Here is a 16,671-nt window from a genome sequence, read left to right as displayed (position 1 = left end):
ATGGTGCGCCATCTCTCCGCGTATAAACGTACCGTGGCGGTTATTATTACTAGATATATGGCTTTAGCATCAGACGTAGCTTCCAAGATATCCTACCAGAGAAAGAGAAAGCAACCCTGGCGCTGCATTGAAAATCTCGGAAGCCATAGTTTTAAAGTTTTCGCTTAACTTTGCTTCTGTCGATGACCACTGGGGCGCTCGAGTTCCCGTCAGCGCCATTGATCGCCGGATGTGCTCTTTTCCGAGGTAGCCATGGCACCGACGTAAGTACGGCCGTTTCTACTTGTAAAATCTGTCTACATCGGGCTCAAATATTGTTTTAAATATGTCATCGGCGCTGTACGTGAACTTAGAGATTTGTTGAAAATGTATTTGTGTTTATTTATTTCCCAAACTGTGCCGAAAAACTTCGCGCTGCTACCGTGTCGTCGGCCATGCATTGAGCGGTATGTGCAACGCGTGCATTTTGTTTGTGCAGCACGACAGCCAAACCTGAAAAACAAAAGCTTCCGGAGGTCCCGGAAACCCTTCTCAAGCGCCGCAAGCAGCGTGCCATCTCGAAAGTTAAACAGCTCGAAAATGCTATCAAGCAGAGGAAGGTGAGAAGCCGCATCGTGTGTCTATTGATACCGTATCGTGTGTGAGCTGTCGTCACTTTGACATTCACTTGCGTGTTTTTCTTCTACAGGCCAAGCGTGCCAAGCGCCTCGAAATATTCAAGAGGGCCGAGCAGTACGTGAAGGAGTACAGGAGACAAGAGCGCGACACCATCCGCCTGAAGCGTGTGGCTAGGAACAAGGGCAACTTCTACGTTCCGGCGGAGCCTAAACTGGCTGTCGTCATCCGTATCAGGGGGTAGGGACGCCACAGGCGAAACCTTCGTGCTGTCTATCCAAACTGTGTTGCTTGTTCAGTACTATCCTTGGAAGTTTCCTGTGACACGGGTTTTCTTGATTCTGTGAAAGACTGCACAGTATCTCGCGTATCTTGCTTTACTGGCACCATATTAAGGTGTCGATGGTTTGAGCGCACATTGCAGAAATGAGTCTCCTTTTCTTTTTTCATTCTTTTTTTACCTATGTGCCAAATGTCGTTTAGTCCCTAAGGAGAAAGCAGATAATCACTGTTGGCATCGTTTCTTGTTGCTGTTTGAGCAGCATGAGATTTGTACTTCCTTATGCACAGCAAATGCAAAAGGGTAGCATAAAATGCGAGCTTGCCGTGAAAATGTCATCTGCATTCGAAGCATAGGCATGTAGTACATTACAAGTGACATCAACTTCTACTTGTCAGCTGTGAATTTGCATCGAAAGTTGTGTCTCATACAGATTTCTCTATTGGAAGCTTTGCTGCAGATCGCTTGGTTAGATATTTCAGGGAGATGCGCTTTATTGATTTGATTGCTGCGACAGAAGAGAAGAAATGAAGGTCGTGAGCATTAACTAGGTGTGATAGAGACATCCTCCAGGTTTGTGAACGCAAACTGTATGATGCCTTTCAAATGGCCACAGTAACCTACAGCTTAGGCAGCACGTGTTACTACAGCTAGAGATTAGAGCTATGTCTTGTGCCTGGCCAGAACTGTGCTGAGACCGGTGGTCTCCCAAAATCTTGCTAAGGTGAAACTATCTCTGAAAGTGATTGAGAATACAGCCCCTGGCTGGCAACACACCGGTGGGTGCTGGAAACGGCAGGGGAGGCAGCACTGTGCCAGTCTGTCCCAAAGTTTTTCTTTGAAAGAGGTGAATTTAGCATAGCATATAGCTTCAGTGACAAGCATGCAGCCGTATACAAATCCAGTTCTGTTTTATCTACTGCAGTGGCTGCTTCTGTATAAATTGTGTTGTCTTGGTACATCTTCAAACTTGGCTGGTTGGAAGGTTTAATTTTCACACATTCAGCTTTACAAAGATGCTGTGATGTGGATGATTCCCACTTTGAAGCCGCAATTTTGCTGCTGGAAAGCAGTCCAGGTCATTCCCATACCTGGCCTCGTTCTCTTTCGGCCTCGTTCACAAAGCTGTTTCCTGCTCAGTCACCAGCGCTAGCTTACGTTCAGGGAGAAGGTTTTCGAGCTGTTGTGTCAACTACTGGCTACCGATACCTATCGGAAACTAACCTAGCTGGAAGCTCCTAAGTGCCGCCACTAAGAGCTCTTCCACTGCCCACACACACACACCAGTTCCCAAGTTTGCATGTTTATACAGTTTTATAACCCCTTCAGTGTCATGTTTTTGAAGATGATGCACCTCCAGTGTTTTTTCCCTCATGTTATAGAACAAACCCCATGGTTTGTTGGTTGTGCAGAAATGAGAAAATTACATGAATAATAACAAATGTGCTCTTCATGTGGTCCTCGCATTCCTATCTGACAATAGGAATGTCAATAGGAACAATGCGAGACAAAAATGTGAAAACGTACCAGTATGTGACACTGAAAGGCTTTAAGAATCTTCAGAGCCAGAGGAATGGCTACTTGCATTGCTTGTGGAATGACTACGCAAAATTTTCCTGACTGTCATCTAATGTGTCACCACTGTGGGAACATGTAAGCTCACTGTGGGAACATTAAAGGCTAAACCCCATTGGTGCGATTTTGTGCGCGACAGCGACGAGCGACTGATCGGGCTGTCGCTTGAACAGATCGCTCGGTTTTGCAAATCTAGAATCCGTCGCTCGTTGCAGTGCTACGAGTGACTAGCCATTAGTAGGCAGCCGGAACAGGATGTACATTAGTGTTGTACTGCTGGTTTGCGCACGTGCGCGCTTCTCAGTATACAAACGGAGCGAGCAAATTGCCAAATTTTGATATGTAAACAAAATAAACCTATTGCGAGACCTTCAGAAGACTTTACGTTGCTTTGTACAGCCAAACAAATTAACTCAAACAATTATAGCAAGTGCCACGCCAGGTTTGGTGCTAACTCGATCCCCTAATACCAGCAACACTAGAGAGCTGTCGCGCAAAGCGGTCGCTCGCTTGGAGTTTGACTTCTGGGTGACGAGCGAACGCGATGGCCATCGCGTCGCTTGTTGCTGTCGCGCAAGAAATCGCTTGCATGGGGTTTATACTTGAGCTGACTGGTGAATGAGACCTCAAGTACCTATTTGTGATGTCAAGATGTGATCTGTAGGGATTAGGTCAGTGAAGAGTTGACACTTGTCAACTTTGGCCCGTGTGTATGCAGTGTCAACGGTGTGAGCCCCAAGCCTAGGAAAGTGCTGCAGCTGTTGCGCTTGCGTCAGATCAACAACGCCACCTTTGTCAAGCTCAACAAAGCCACCCTCAACATGCTGAGGATTGCTGAGCCTTACATCGCCTGGGGGTGAGTGCAGCTTGTTCAGTCCTTTTCCATCGTTTTCTGCAGATTTCTGTTTGGTATCTTCACAAAGCAAGATGCACTTCTTAACCTGAAAAAAAAAAAATCTTGCTTGTTTAGCAAGGCTGAGGAAAAAGAATGTGTGCTTCTTGGGTAGGACAGGTTTCCAAAACCATGCTGAAGTCGCCTTCACAATTGGAATGATTACACTTGCCTTCTCAGCGCTGAGATGACACCAGATTGACAACTTCTGTTGCAGAGTGCTTGTGACATACTTGCCGATGCTTGCAAAGGATGGTCAAATGTCTCTTGCTTTGTGAACTTATTGAGTTGTTTTTGCAGCTGCATCAGTCGCAGACTGTTCACTGCTCATGCATTGTCAATTTTGTTGTGCGCAGTGCAAGCTTGTCTGGCTGCATAATCCTGCTATTTTCTCAACACTTGTAGACATATCTATGGGCTTCATGCTAAATGCTAGTATTAGTATTTTAGATGTCTTGGAAATCAGCACGGGTATTGGAATGCCACTGCATCAGTCTCTAGTAAGCGTCGGTTGCGTCTGTTGGATTAGTAAACAGTGTGACAGCACTTGCATTTCCTCCTCCTTTCTTCATTATATGTTGGTGAATATGCGATTAAATGATGAAATCTTATGAGCTATCAAGTTTCATGCACAACATAAACATGAGTTCCTGTGATGTGTGTGTTACTAGGATTAATGTGTGTCTGTAAAGAGAACTGTTTTGTCTTCAATGTTAAGAAAATCTTAAGTTTACTGTTACTTCATGGTTGTGAGATTTGTGATCCCGTACTTTCCTTCTGTTGTGTATTCGGTGCACTGTCCCTTAACCAGCCAGTAGCTAACAAAACTGGCTTGGTCAGAAAAACGTGCGTAAATCAAATGGGCGCACGAGAACTCTCTTCATTCCTCATTCAGGGACTTGGAGAAAGTCTCACATTGCTGGACATTTTTCTGCCAACCCTACCTGTCAGTCGGTGCATTCATATATAAATTGACCCTGAGAGTACCATATTTACTTGAATCTTGGCCCCAATTCTAAGCCGACCACCGAAAGCCTGAAGTCGGGGGGAACTTGCCTCATATGTAGGCCGAACAAAAAAAAGGGAGGATGGCATTCACAATATGAAGACTGCACTTATAGAATATGAGCATGCCAAACTTATTCTACGTCATCACTTTTGTGGTCTGGTAAATGCCATCCTTTTTCCAGTGCACGTGAAAAGCATCTCCTATTGCTCGCCCCCTCCAATGACTGGCGCTTTTCTCATTGACGCTGAAGCCTCGGCCGGCTTGAACGTTTGCCGATGCTTCTGCGGCTAGCACAACTTTTGATGAATCGGCACTATAGTGGCATTGCCTGTTTGGTGCCATTACAATAATACCACGTCGCTCACGTAGCTACTGGTGCAGCCAGTAGCAGCTGTGATACTGACTTGTTTAGACTGCGCTAGGTATATACCATATTTGTCAATTTCAGTGGAAAACTGGCACATTTCCTAAAAATCCTCAAATCTAAGCCAACCCTAAAGTTTGGTATATGATTATTTGAAAAAACAATCAGCATAGATTCGAATAGATGTGGTATTAAATTATAAATTGGTGGTACTATGGCAGGTTAAAGGTTTCTTTTTTACATTTTACTTTGGGAAAAGATTGGATTCATGTTGCAATGTGCTTGTTTGTAGTAATATTTCAGCATAGAGGAAAGGGGCAGAAATACCAGGAGGGAGTGTAACATGGTAACAGTGAAGCCGTAAAGGTTTGCTTAAAAGAGCGCCTCTCACCAGGTCGGGCCATTTTCAGCTGACAAGCCCCGTGCATACAATGCTCACTAAGTAAGTAGTAAGTATAAGTATATATCAATGCTGCTAAGTATATCGAATATTGGAGAAAAAAAAAACGGCAGCTCGCTGGACAATAGAAAACTGGTCGCAATTAACGGCACCTAACCACAGATCTAAAGCGGACAAAATTGATGCAACTGTTCCATGTAAACTGTAAATTTACATATCATATTTGTCCATTGTAAGTTTTCCGGTATTCTTGTGAAAGGAAACGCCAGGCCCTAAATCTGCTTCCTAGAATCACTACAATACATTTTCTCATAAAAGCATTTCTACATTTTACATGTACTTCAATAGCTCCATCAGTCATGTATTACGATTGGCTGATGATGAATGAATGACCCATCATAATTACATAATGAATAAATAGTCATTTATGTTACAGTCAGTCATGCTACTGCTCATCATTAAGAATATTGAATCACCCCCTCGAATTACATGCACAGGTTAATCATTTGGTGCAAGCATTAATACAAGGGGGGAAAAAAAGATCTCGCAATTACTACTGAAATGCTCCATTTCAAACGTCCTGTCAAACATGGCAGTGCCTTCACCAAAGTGGTCATCTGAAGTGATACATTTCACTCGGAAGTGAAATGGGTGTACTTCAGGAAAGCATAATGTTAAATTTGCTTAAAGATTAACGTTCATTGTCTATTCCTCGCAACTGCTGCATAGAAACGGCAAAAATAAGTTGCATGCACAAACGAGTACGCCGTGACTGACAAGGATAGGAAATCGGAGTTAGCCCTGAGCCACAAAGTTACAAAAATACATGTAAATGAAAGCTTATGGGGAAAACTGCCCCCCACACAGTGGGCTAGTGGTAACCTTTGTCACCATAGTGCAATGCAGACGCTCTTTCATGACATTGCAGGTAATGTAATGACATCATTGTCGACATTGCTGTCCACATGCGTTAGCAGCACTTGTGAGTTGAGGCACTTTTTTAGTGTAATATCCGACAAAAGTGAAAACAAGTAAATTAGTGGCACCTTTTCAAGCCTCTCCGAGTGTGATAGCATCGCTGAGTGAACACAAAACAGGCAGACTAAATCATAGATGACAATCTAGAATGCTTATTTTAACAGCGAAGCTGTATACCTCTACTATCCAAGGAAATTTTCGTGTCGTGGTAAGCAAAAAATTCCCATACGTGGGCCTATTCCGGAGATGGTGCAATGCCGGGCCGACCCGCAGTGGCGGTGAAGCAGGCGTTAAGCACTCCCCGTAAGTGGACCAATCCCGAAGATAGTGCAATACTGGGCCGACCCGTGGCGGAGCTGCAGTTCGCCATTAAGGGGCCCACATACACAGCTTTGCTGTTCAGCCCTCTTCACAGAGTGGAAAGGCACTGAAATTTTTTGTCACCTATCAGGGAGGTGTCTCAAGTCCATTGTACCAAGCCTTTGTTCATATAGCTGGTTATGCATATGTTAATGTTCATCGCATTGTGAAGGTCTTGGGACATTGCATCATTCAAACTTTGTGTCTTCACGACCTACCTCTGCTGTGGCACATGTAATATTTGTATGCATTCTACTCACAGCTACCCCAACTTGAAGACTGTGCGGGAGATGATCTACAAGAGAGGGTTCGGACGCCTGGATGACCGCAGGGTGGCCTTGTCTGACAACTCTGTCATCGAGAAGCGCCTTGGTCAGTCATGATTTCTGCTTTCAAAAACTCTTCATGCTTTTGTTGCACCATTACCATGTTTATTTTATATCCATAGTAAATCTTCCTGAAGGGGGCAGCATATTTTTAAGCTACATAATGAGGTCATAAAGCTCATCATATGCAGGATATAAGCAGTAACATAGTTTGCTTGGAGGAGCATTAAATATAAAAATTTGTCGCTTTTTGTCAAGATTGTTTGTGTTAATATCTGCACAACACAGTGCTAGATGTCAACAGTTCCAAATGGGTGCATATATGATATAAATGTGCCAAAGCAGTGTCACGCTGAATGCATGATGTCAAAGCAAACTGTTGCACTAAGTACTGAACCAAGTGGCTGCTCATCCACACAGTGTAGAGCTTTCTACAAATACTGGAGACATCCATGCAAGTGAGGCTGCAATAAGGTTTTGGGACAAAAACCTCCTAGGAAGATGGTACACGAAAAAAGGAAAGTTCAGTCAAATTAAGGTGTAATTTGACGCAGCTATTGATTGCTGTTATGGCCACAGTGGCTTGGTCAATTGCAGGTCACTGTTTGACATGTGCCAAATTTAGGCTGCAGTGAGCATTTTCTTCACGTGAACATTAGAGGGAACTGTGTAAAGTTCAGAAAATTGCATTGTTCTGGAGTGATGCCGTCAGAAATGGAAAGATCGGCTTCAGGAGATGCCATGCAGATTAGATTGCACAGCTGTCTGTTGACACAGCGCCATATTTTTTCAGGCAAAAAAAAATGAACTAGGGAAAGAAAGGCAGAACAAACGTTGCACTTGGTTATCGTGGACACATGGTGCAATGGGAATGTGATTACAGTCGCCGACCGATTTTCCGGACTCCGAAAATTCGGACATGCTCGATTATTCGGTCAGCTTCGCGGCACCGCCATTCTCCCCATAGACCACCATGTATAACAACTGCCGAAAGTTCGGACACCTTTCAACCTCTCGTCCGATTTTTCGGACACTCCTTGAGCCAACTCGATCGATGGCACTCGCCCCCACCGACTCTGTCCGGCGCAAGGCTCGATTGTCTGAATGCCATTTTTGTTTTGGACTGAGCCTCCTTGCTGCCCCACGAGGTGGCGCTACTGAAAATCCCCGCCCATCATCATCGTTTCTGCCTGGTTCGGTAGTGGCTATGAGTGACTACAGCAGATCCGGTCTCAGCTTAGTAAGCATTGTCACCATAGCCATGTCAAGGCAATCCAGCTCCTGATCTGTTTCTTTCTTCGTGCACGGACGGTGCGAGTAGGCCACGTTTTTAGTTTGTGCAAATGGTGCCGGCGTGACAGCGTAGTGGTGTTTGTGTGCTGTGTCGAGGTCGCGGTGATCGAACGTCCAATGGCGCCGATAGTGCCCGCGCAGACTGCGCTGGGAAATGCTGGCAAGCGTGGTACCAAATATACCACAATGTCAATGGCGAAAAAGATAGCCATTGTGCAGCAAGTCCTGAGCGGCCGGTCTCAAAGCGGAGTTGCTCGAGAATTTAACATCTCGAAGCAGACCGTCTCCGACTACATGAAAAACCAGACGAAGATTCTCGGCGAAGCAGCGAAGTCTTCCTCCAGTTTGGAACGGAAAAATTTTAGAGACAGCAGCCACCCGAAGCTCGAAGAAGCCCTCCACATGTGGTTGTGTGCTACAGTTGCCAAGCGCATCCCTGTGTCTGGAGACCTTCTGAAGCAGAAGGCAGAGACGCTCGCTCTCCGGATGAACATCGAGGGCTTTATGTTTAGTGACGGATGGCTCCGCAACTTCAAAAAAAGGTACGACCTCGCTTTCAAGAGTATGTGCGGCGAGAGTGGTGCCGTCGACCGGACCCTTGTTGCGAATTATCGCTCGGAGACGCTGGAGTCGCTGTTGTCCCAGTTTTCGCCAGACGACGTTTTTAACTGTGACGAAACCGCCCTGTTCTACAAGATGCTGCCTGATAAGACTCTTTCTGTGTCTGGCGATCCCTGCCACGGCGGGAAGCACAGTAAAGAGCGCGTCACCATCATGGTAGGCAGCAACATGTCGGGGACAGAGAAGCTTCCGTTTCTTGTGATTGGCAAATCTAAAAGACCGAGGTGCTTCAAGGGAGTGAAGTCGCTGCCCGTCTTGTATGAGGCCAACAAAAAAGCTTGGATTACGCAGCAGCTGTTCAGCGACTACGTCCGCAAACTTGACAGGAAGTTCAAGTCGCAAAACCGGAAGGTATTGCTTTTTGTGGACAACTGCGGTGCACACGGTCACATTCTTGATCTCGAGTGCATCCGCTTGGAATTCCTGCCGCCCAACACCACGAGTGTCCTCCAGCCCATGGACCAGGACATTATAAAAAATTTGAAGGTCCTATACCGAGCACGCCTTTTGAACCGCATGGTCGTCTGCATCGACGCCGGCAAGCAGTACGGTGTTAGCCTTCTGTCGGCTATAAACATGCTTGCGGATGCCTGGAAGGCGGTGGCCCCTGCCACTCTACAGAACTGCTTTCGGCACGCTGGATTTGTTATCACCGATGAAGTGAGTGCCATGGAGGCCCCAGATCTGTCACCTTCAGATGTGCTCCCTACTGAAGCCGAAAACGTTCTTCAAGACTTGCGCAGTGGTGGCATTGCGATTCCGGACACTGTCTCATTTGATAGTTTTACAGATGCTGACAGTGCTGTACTGACGTGCGCAGAACTTGACGACGACGAGATCATTCGTCAGGTTTGTGCCCCGCCGGATGATGACTCGGAGTTGGAGGATGACGCACCATGTGCGCCGCCGCCGTCGCACGCGGAGCTTGTCCAAGCAGTGACTGTGCTGTCAGCCGCCTACAGTGACCGCACGACCCTCTCCGAGATTGAGGCTGATCTGATTGCGCTTAAACGAAACAGTGTGCAACGGCGCATTCACGATTTCTTCGCGCCTGCTGCCGCGCCCAAATAAGGGCTAAGGGCGTGGAAATAAAGGATTTTTTTTTCTGAATCCGTTTTTTCGGACACCCGTTTATTCGGACATTTCCGCGGTCCCCGTGAGGTCCGAATAAACGGTCGGCGACTGTAATGATGCAGATTTTTAGCACTTTTGTGCATGTTTTGCCTGAATTTGGGCGGTAGCAAGCAACCATTTTGTTCTTGCTGCAGCAATGCATTTGACAGTTGTGGCTGTTGCATAATCAGTGCACTGTCCCTTAACCAGCCAGTAGCTAACAAAACTGGCTTGGTCAGAAAAATGTGCGCAAATCAAATTGGTGTGTGAGAGCTCTCTCTGTTCCTCACCCATGGACTTAGGGAAAGTCGCATATTGCCAGACATTTTTTCTGCATGTATTAATTTGTCCGATCATACGAATTGACCCTCCTGGCTAGCTCACATTCTCACAGTAAATCAAGGTAGGATGACTTCTGTATGTACACTCGAACCTCAATAGTCGCCGACAGATTTTTCGGACTCCAAAAAATTCAGACTTGATGGATATTTAGAACTTCATAAATGCACTGTCGGGGTACCCGTAGAGCTAATAAATTTTTGTGACTGATTTTTCGGACGAATTTAGGTCCCAAAGTTTAATTTTCCTGGGCTAAATTGCTCATTCCGAGCCACACTACCTGATCTTGAAGGCCGCTATGCCGTATTTTCCACTGGTTTGGCTTTCATTGGCCTATCATCGCGCCCCGCACACTGTGTGCTTTAGGTGCGAGTTAAAGTGTGGCTGGCTTCACTTAATTCATATCACCGAGAAGATATCATCGACGTATGTGGCATGAAACCATATCATTCATAGCCGACTCCTGTATTTATCATCCAAATTGGCTTTGTTTTATTGCCCAATAATTGGGAAGATTCTGTGGCCTCTTTCCGACTAAGGAAAATCTATTGGTGACTACTTATTTGCATTAAAGGTTGAATTTCAATATAATGAAGCAAATTGACGATTTTGCCAGCTTCATTATATTGAGGTTTATTCGCTTTGAAACCATAAAAGTTAATATTCACACAAGCATATATTCTCAATGTTTTATCTAAAGAGAGTAGACAATAACAAATCTTGAAGTTTCACAGTGGATACAAAAATATAGAGCACAATAGCAGATAGGACAGTGCTATTACGCTACAAGGTCTATCATGAACATGAACCAGCTAGCTCGACTCACCATCAAGTTGTGTCTGAATAAAGTCAAGTGTCAGTGTACCTCCGTGGCTGAGCAGTGATGAGTTGCCACATTGAAGAGTGCTTTTTAGCATGTGCTGTCTGAGGACTTACTCCATGTGCAGTACCAGAACTATTTGACATACTTGTTCATGTGAAGAAAATGCTCGCTGCAGCCTATACATTGCAAATGTCATAAACAGTGACCTGCAAGCAGTGCTGGGCGGTATCGAAGGTGCATGTATCTTAGATGCCATCAAATGTCCTGAATATGCTCACTCTCGCCACGTTGCGGCATCTAGTTGGCATTTGCTCCTCACCGTCATTGCGCACCGTACAAGAGTGTAGTAGAAAATAATGCAATGAACCATTAGTCGTTAAAAGCATTCCTCATTGTCAACGCATCATCACCACTGAGGCTGTGGCGCCATCTGCTAGGTTAAATTCAAACCTCTTTTATACCGCGGCAACATCTTTGTAGGCCTAACAGCGTCAAAACAAAGAGCTGTTAGAACGAGGACAAGTCATACCTAGTGTTGCCCTCGGCATGAAGTGAGGCTAAGTGATCACTGACTTCATCTTGCTGTCGAAGTAAGAAGCGTGAATTTGAATTGAAGCGCACACATGCAAGGGAGCACGGAGGGGAAAAAAATATAGTAGGGAGCATTACGTCGTGCAGCCAGTCTTGGCAAGGGAAAGCTCCGTGAAGCTACAGTGGTGGCCCAACACCTGACCTCTTGCGTCGTGATCACAGAGCAAAATCTATATTTGCCAAGGCGTTTGGTAACCAGTACTTATTTGGTGCTTGCTCAGCCGGCAGCTGCTCACATGGAGGAAGGAAAAAGATCTTTTTTTTTTACTTGGTTTTGTTTTTGTTTATATGAAGAGCTTCAAATGGGTATCGAAAAAAGAAATAAACTGAGAGTACTAAAACCTACCTCATGCTCCTACATATACTTCGTGCGCTGACGTTTTCACTACGTGTTGGGCCTCCACACGCTGCTTCAATCACATTGCGGTAGGCTCGCACCCATCTTTTTCCTTCCTCCATGCAAGGGAGCATGCAAAGTGCCATGGCTAGTGGTGTATACATAATATAAAACATCCACAATGTTGCTAGTTGGACAGTACGCATTGTGCTTCTTATACTGTACCTTATACTTTGAACTAAGCAAAAATGCTTATTCTATATGTGATTTACTTCTATCGAAACATCAATGCTTCTATTCGGCATGATAACTTTCACCAAACATTCCCGTAATTTTGACCCTTCATGGGAGCGCTCCAGTGAAGTTTATGAAAGTATTTATGAATGTCATGTTTTATCACAAATTTTGTTTGCGCTGAAATTCCACCTATTTGCTCTGGGACCGTACTTTGGAGACTTCATTTTGAAAGGACACAGATGCCTGCTTTGAGCACAAGTTCATTTGACAAGTTCCAGAAGCTGGAAAAATCAGTAGCAGTAAAGTCCCTATTAAAAGTGCATGTTTTCCACAAGCGGTGTGTGCTGAAGGTAAAATTTTTCAAATGTGTGCTATTTGCCTTTGCAATGTTGTGTCTGAGATTCTCAACAAATTTAAGTTCACAGGTTGGCAGGTATGTTATGGGTAATGCTAAAGAGAACCAAAAGAGGAAACATGAGTTACTTATCTAACACCTTTGTTATTCATGCAGGCAAGCTGGGAATCATCTGCATTGAGGACCTGATCCATGAGATCTACACAGTGGGGCCGAACTTTAAGAAGGCCAACAACTTCTTGTGGCACTTCAAGCTGAACACACCCCGCGGCGGATGGCGCAAGAAGACCAACCACTACAGTGAGGGTGGGGACTTTGGAAACCGGGAGGACCTCGTCAACCGGCTCCTTCGCAGGATGATTTAAGGCTTTCTACTGCTCTGGGTAATAAAAAAAAAGGACTCCACGCAAACTTGTGTTGGCTTGCCTCATCAATTGTGAATGGGTGGATGCCATCGAAGTAAATGTTGTTTGTATTGTGCGTGGCAGTAGACGGACTGCCTGTAAATGGAGTTTGGTAGTTTAGGATGTTGGTCATCTAAGTTCTGCTGTCATTTTCGTGTTAAATATTTTGCATTGGATGCTAGTGCAGATTACTTAATAGTTCAGGTATCAATATCATAGCTGCAGAATTTTGCTTGTTCTGGAGTCAAATTGTACATTCTAGACGGAGAATGGTAACAGCCTTCATGTTAGCGATTCCTTTCTCTGGCTCTTGCCCCTGCTTTACAGTTTATTACTGTCTCGTTTTTGTTTATGGGACCTCGACATGTGCATACTATATACTGCATTTTAGATGGCTGGTTTTGAACTTTGTTCCCACAGCACAGAAAACCAACAGCAACGAAATTTCACTTTCACTGAATTTGTTGTAAATTAGTATTGGCCACAAAATCAGCTGTAGCTGGCAGCACCATTGCCATGGCATTGTGGATAGACAGTTGGTCGCATGCATCGGAATGTACGTGGCAGCATTTTACTGTTAGCTATTTGGGCCGGTTGTCTACCGCAGTGAAGTGACAATACATTACCGTTCAATGCCACATTTTGCCGGGCGATGCACAGAACATGCCCATTATATGTCATAAGAGCAAACTCGTTCAACAAGAGTGGCCCTCAGCCGCACATCCCGTATTTTGGCACTCTTGTCATTGTGAGTGACAACGTTAGCAAGATTGCCATGTTACTACACATGGTGTTATCACAGTAGCACCAGTAGTATATCAATAAAAAGCTGTCAACACTTAGGCATATGACAGTATTGCAAGAATGTTCAAATTATTTTAAAGGGCCCCTCACCAAGCCACACAGCATACTTTGGTAATACGCTGGAAGTTGTTACATGTCCTCTAGGGAGCATTTTGCTACAAAATTTTTTCAGATTGGCTCATTAATAGCCGAGATAGAAATATTTTAGTGCCACGAGCCCATGATTTCAGGAGGTGAGCTTCACTGCAAAGATAGAGGCTCTCTCCACTTCCCACGTCTAGCCTCCACAAGCAAAATTCTTTCCCTGTGTTCTCCCATACCAGACCCCTAGGATCACGTGATGCATAAATTGCAGGCCTCGCCTTCATATAATTTTTTTCTGCGCTTTCTTGTAGCATGGTGCATTTTTCCTGACGGTGTCGCGCGCGAAGTAAAACGAACATGCAGACATTCGATTTGCGGGTTTTATTATTTCTCTAAGCTTTGATTCATCTATTCAAGCAACAGATTACACAAATAACAAATGCTGCCTTGAATAATTCTCGGAAGTCACTTGTCACTATGAGAGACGTCACAGCAGAGCAATGTACATAGGCGCACTTGTGCGATATACGTTAACTGTCTCACTCGTAGCACGGCGCCTGCAAGAAAGGCAAACGGCGTTCAGTTTGAAACTTCCACGGCGTGTAGCAATGTAATACTTTGCAGACACGATTGTTATCGTGCATTGTATGCTCTGCACTTGTCAGCTCAAAATGGCTAGACCTGGTGAGAGGTCCAAATTATGTGCTCATGTGGGCGCTTCACGGAAGGCCACTACTTTCTGTCAAGTAGAGAATGCCACACTAACGGACAAGTTATAATAGCCAGTGGCAACTCTGCGTTATGCCAACCTATGCCTAGCAACAGCCACCCCACAAGTTTCTAAAGGGGCCCTGAACCACTTTTTATCGAAGTGGAGAAAGGCATTTGAAGTGAAAATAGGATATTTCAAAAATACTTTGCTGCAAAAAGTACTTGAATGCATTCAGCAGAAGCAGAGTTATTGGCAAACACTGGCTCCCCTGTGCTCCTGCTCCTTCAATGCCTTGCATTGCAAAGGCTATGGCGCAGTGGGGCGTGCCCACTATGCTCCGCCTTCTATGTCACCGTGGCGCGCAGTTCAAATTTAATTTTGCATGTTAATGTAGACGCCACAGCTTCTGCCTTCGGCGCCTACAACTTGCTAAACATAAGCCAAACGCGGTTGTCCTCAGTGAACCGCAGTGCGCTTAGCCAGTGGACTCGTGGCAGCACCCTGCAGCAGCCATGGTGTCTATGCCACGTAGCCAATCGCAGCTTTGTCTGCTATTGGCGAATAGCAGCCGTATAAGGGAATGACAAAGCGTCCAGAACAGAGCGAGGACAGGGCCTTCTCTTGAAAAGAGTGAGAGAAACGCGACTTCGTGATCCAGTTGCAAGGTCCACGCACCACGTATGAAAGCAAAACTTGGCCGCAGCAGCATATCCTACCGATGGACTATGTTATTTTGCCAAGGCCGAGGGATGGCTCAGGGCCCCTTTAAGTAATGCTTCATTTGTACCTTCCTTTTGTTGCACAAAATTAAAGTGCCACAATTGACAGTTAAACGTCGATATAACAATCTTCAATATAAGGAAATTCTAAATATAACGAAGTATTTAGCTTTATAACCTCTTGTCCATAGAACAGTGTTCAGAACCTCGGTATAAAGAAATCCTTGCTATAACGAATTATTTAACCACTTGTCCATAAAATGCCTTGTATTTAGAACCTCAATATAACGAAGTGTGTTTGTATGTGATATAAATATTAACGAAATTTCACTGCTGGCGCAAAGGAATTTTGAGACAATAAATGTGAACGAACTTCTGCGGACCCAGATAATCAAATAATTGAATTACAAACGCGCTTCTCAAATCATGCTACACGACAAGAGCGACCGTCGAAGTGGAGCTACATCATGTTCCGTATAATGTCCAAGTGCAATAAGATCCAATAAGTGTGCTTTAAGTGCAAGTGAAAGTGCGAGAGTGAGGCAATAAGGTGGCTTTGCGAGTGCTGCCTTCCCGTGTGGCAAAGGGAAAGGGGGAGGAGAGCGAGCTTGTGGTAATGCAATCTAGCGCACGCGAAGGTGGGTGGGTGGGGGGTAAGTTGGCGCGCGTCTCGGCATGGTTGCACATGACTAAGCTCGGCTGAGCGCATACGCAGCCTCGCACCGTGCCTTAGAGGTAATCTGCCGCATGTGCAAAAAATGGACAGTGTGGCATCATGTAAGCTGTTTTCTCGCGCGTTTAGTATTGGCAGTTGAGTAATCTCGAGTTTCGGTGACCCGTTGGAGTGAAAGGCAGACACAGCATTTGCTCCCCGCCGCCGGCACTTTTCCTGACAACGTCGTCCCAGTGCGGGCGACGCTATCGGCCACACGCACCAACCACCACTCTCACCAACCAGGCCACGGAGGATGAACACTTTCCCACCCCATTCGTAACCTACCAAGCAATTGCACAATATTATAAACTAGGTAGAAGGACCTCCCCCGCTTACCCAACCGAATTAGCCTAAATGACAGAAAAACACATTATGAAGACTTCAAACTAACACATTCCCTCACCCCGTACAATCAAATATCTTCTGAACACGACACTCCCTGGAGTCCAGGTTCCATGGTAAACGAGGCACACGCTACCACATACTATTCGGGAGTGTGGTCAGAACTCCACAACTCTTCCTGCGAGTAGTGAGAGAGTTGTCCTGTGCACACCTCATCGACCAGGTCACCTTAGTCAACCTAGCAGCTTGCTCAAGGACCACCAGTGGACTACCAGACTAGGAAGCCGTCTTGCAATTCATTTATTTTATTTCGCTCAATAAAATATCTCCCGTGACTGTTCCTGCTGCTATTTGATAAACCTCTTTTACACCAACTTGAGCAT

General features: G+C 45.3%; 1 protein-coding gene across 2 annotated transcripts; it reads left to right on the top strand.

Moving 5' to 3' along the window:
* Positions 1 to 113: 113 nt before the first annotated feature.
* LOC139046632 (large ribosomal subunit protein uL30-like) lies at positions 114 to 12,919 on the top strand. Of its 2 annotated transcripts, none has more exons than XM_070529538.1 (6): positions 114 to 263; positions 479 to 599; positions 689 to 855; positions 3,189 to 3,326; positions 6,736 to 6,845; positions 12,665 to 12,919. In XM_070529538.1, the coding sequence occupies exons 1-6, from the start codon at positions 253 to 255 to the stop codon at positions 12,871 to 12,873; spliced, it is 756 nt and encodes a 251-aa protein (XP_070385639.1). In that variant the 5' UTR covers positions 114 to 252; the 3' UTR covers positions 12,874 to 12,919. The 2 variants fall into 2 exon arrangements, with proteins under 2 accessions (XP_070385639.1, XP_070385638.1); XM_070529537.1 differs by lacking the exon at positions 114 to 263 and adding an exon at positions 311 to 339.
* Positions 12,920 to 16,671: the final 3,752 nt, after the last annotated feature.

The sequence above is a fragment of the Dermacentor albipictus genome, unplaced genomic scaffold (assembly GCF_038994185.2).
Source record: "Dermacentor albipictus isolate Rhodes 1998 colony unplaced genomic scaffold, USDA_Dalb.pri_finalv2 scaffold_23, whole genome shotgun sequence".
NCBI classification, from domain to species: Eukaryota; Metazoa; Arthropoda; class Arachnida; order Ixodida; family Ixodidae; genus Dermacentor; species Dermacentor albipictus.
The sequence above is the reverse complement of the archived record's forward strand: the minus strand, read 5'-3'. Positions and strand labels throughout refer to the sequence as shown.

Coding starts and splice junctions, on each gene's coding strand:
- LOC139046632 (XM_070529537.1), top strand. Junction 856..3,188: donor GTCGTCATCCGTATCAGGGG/GTAGGGACGCCA, acceptor GTGTGTATGCAG/TGTCAACGGTGTGAGCCCCA. Junction 6,846..12,664: donor TGTCATCGAGAAGCGCCTTG/GTCAGTCATGAT, acceptor TTATTCATGCAG/GCAAGCTGGGAATCATCTGC.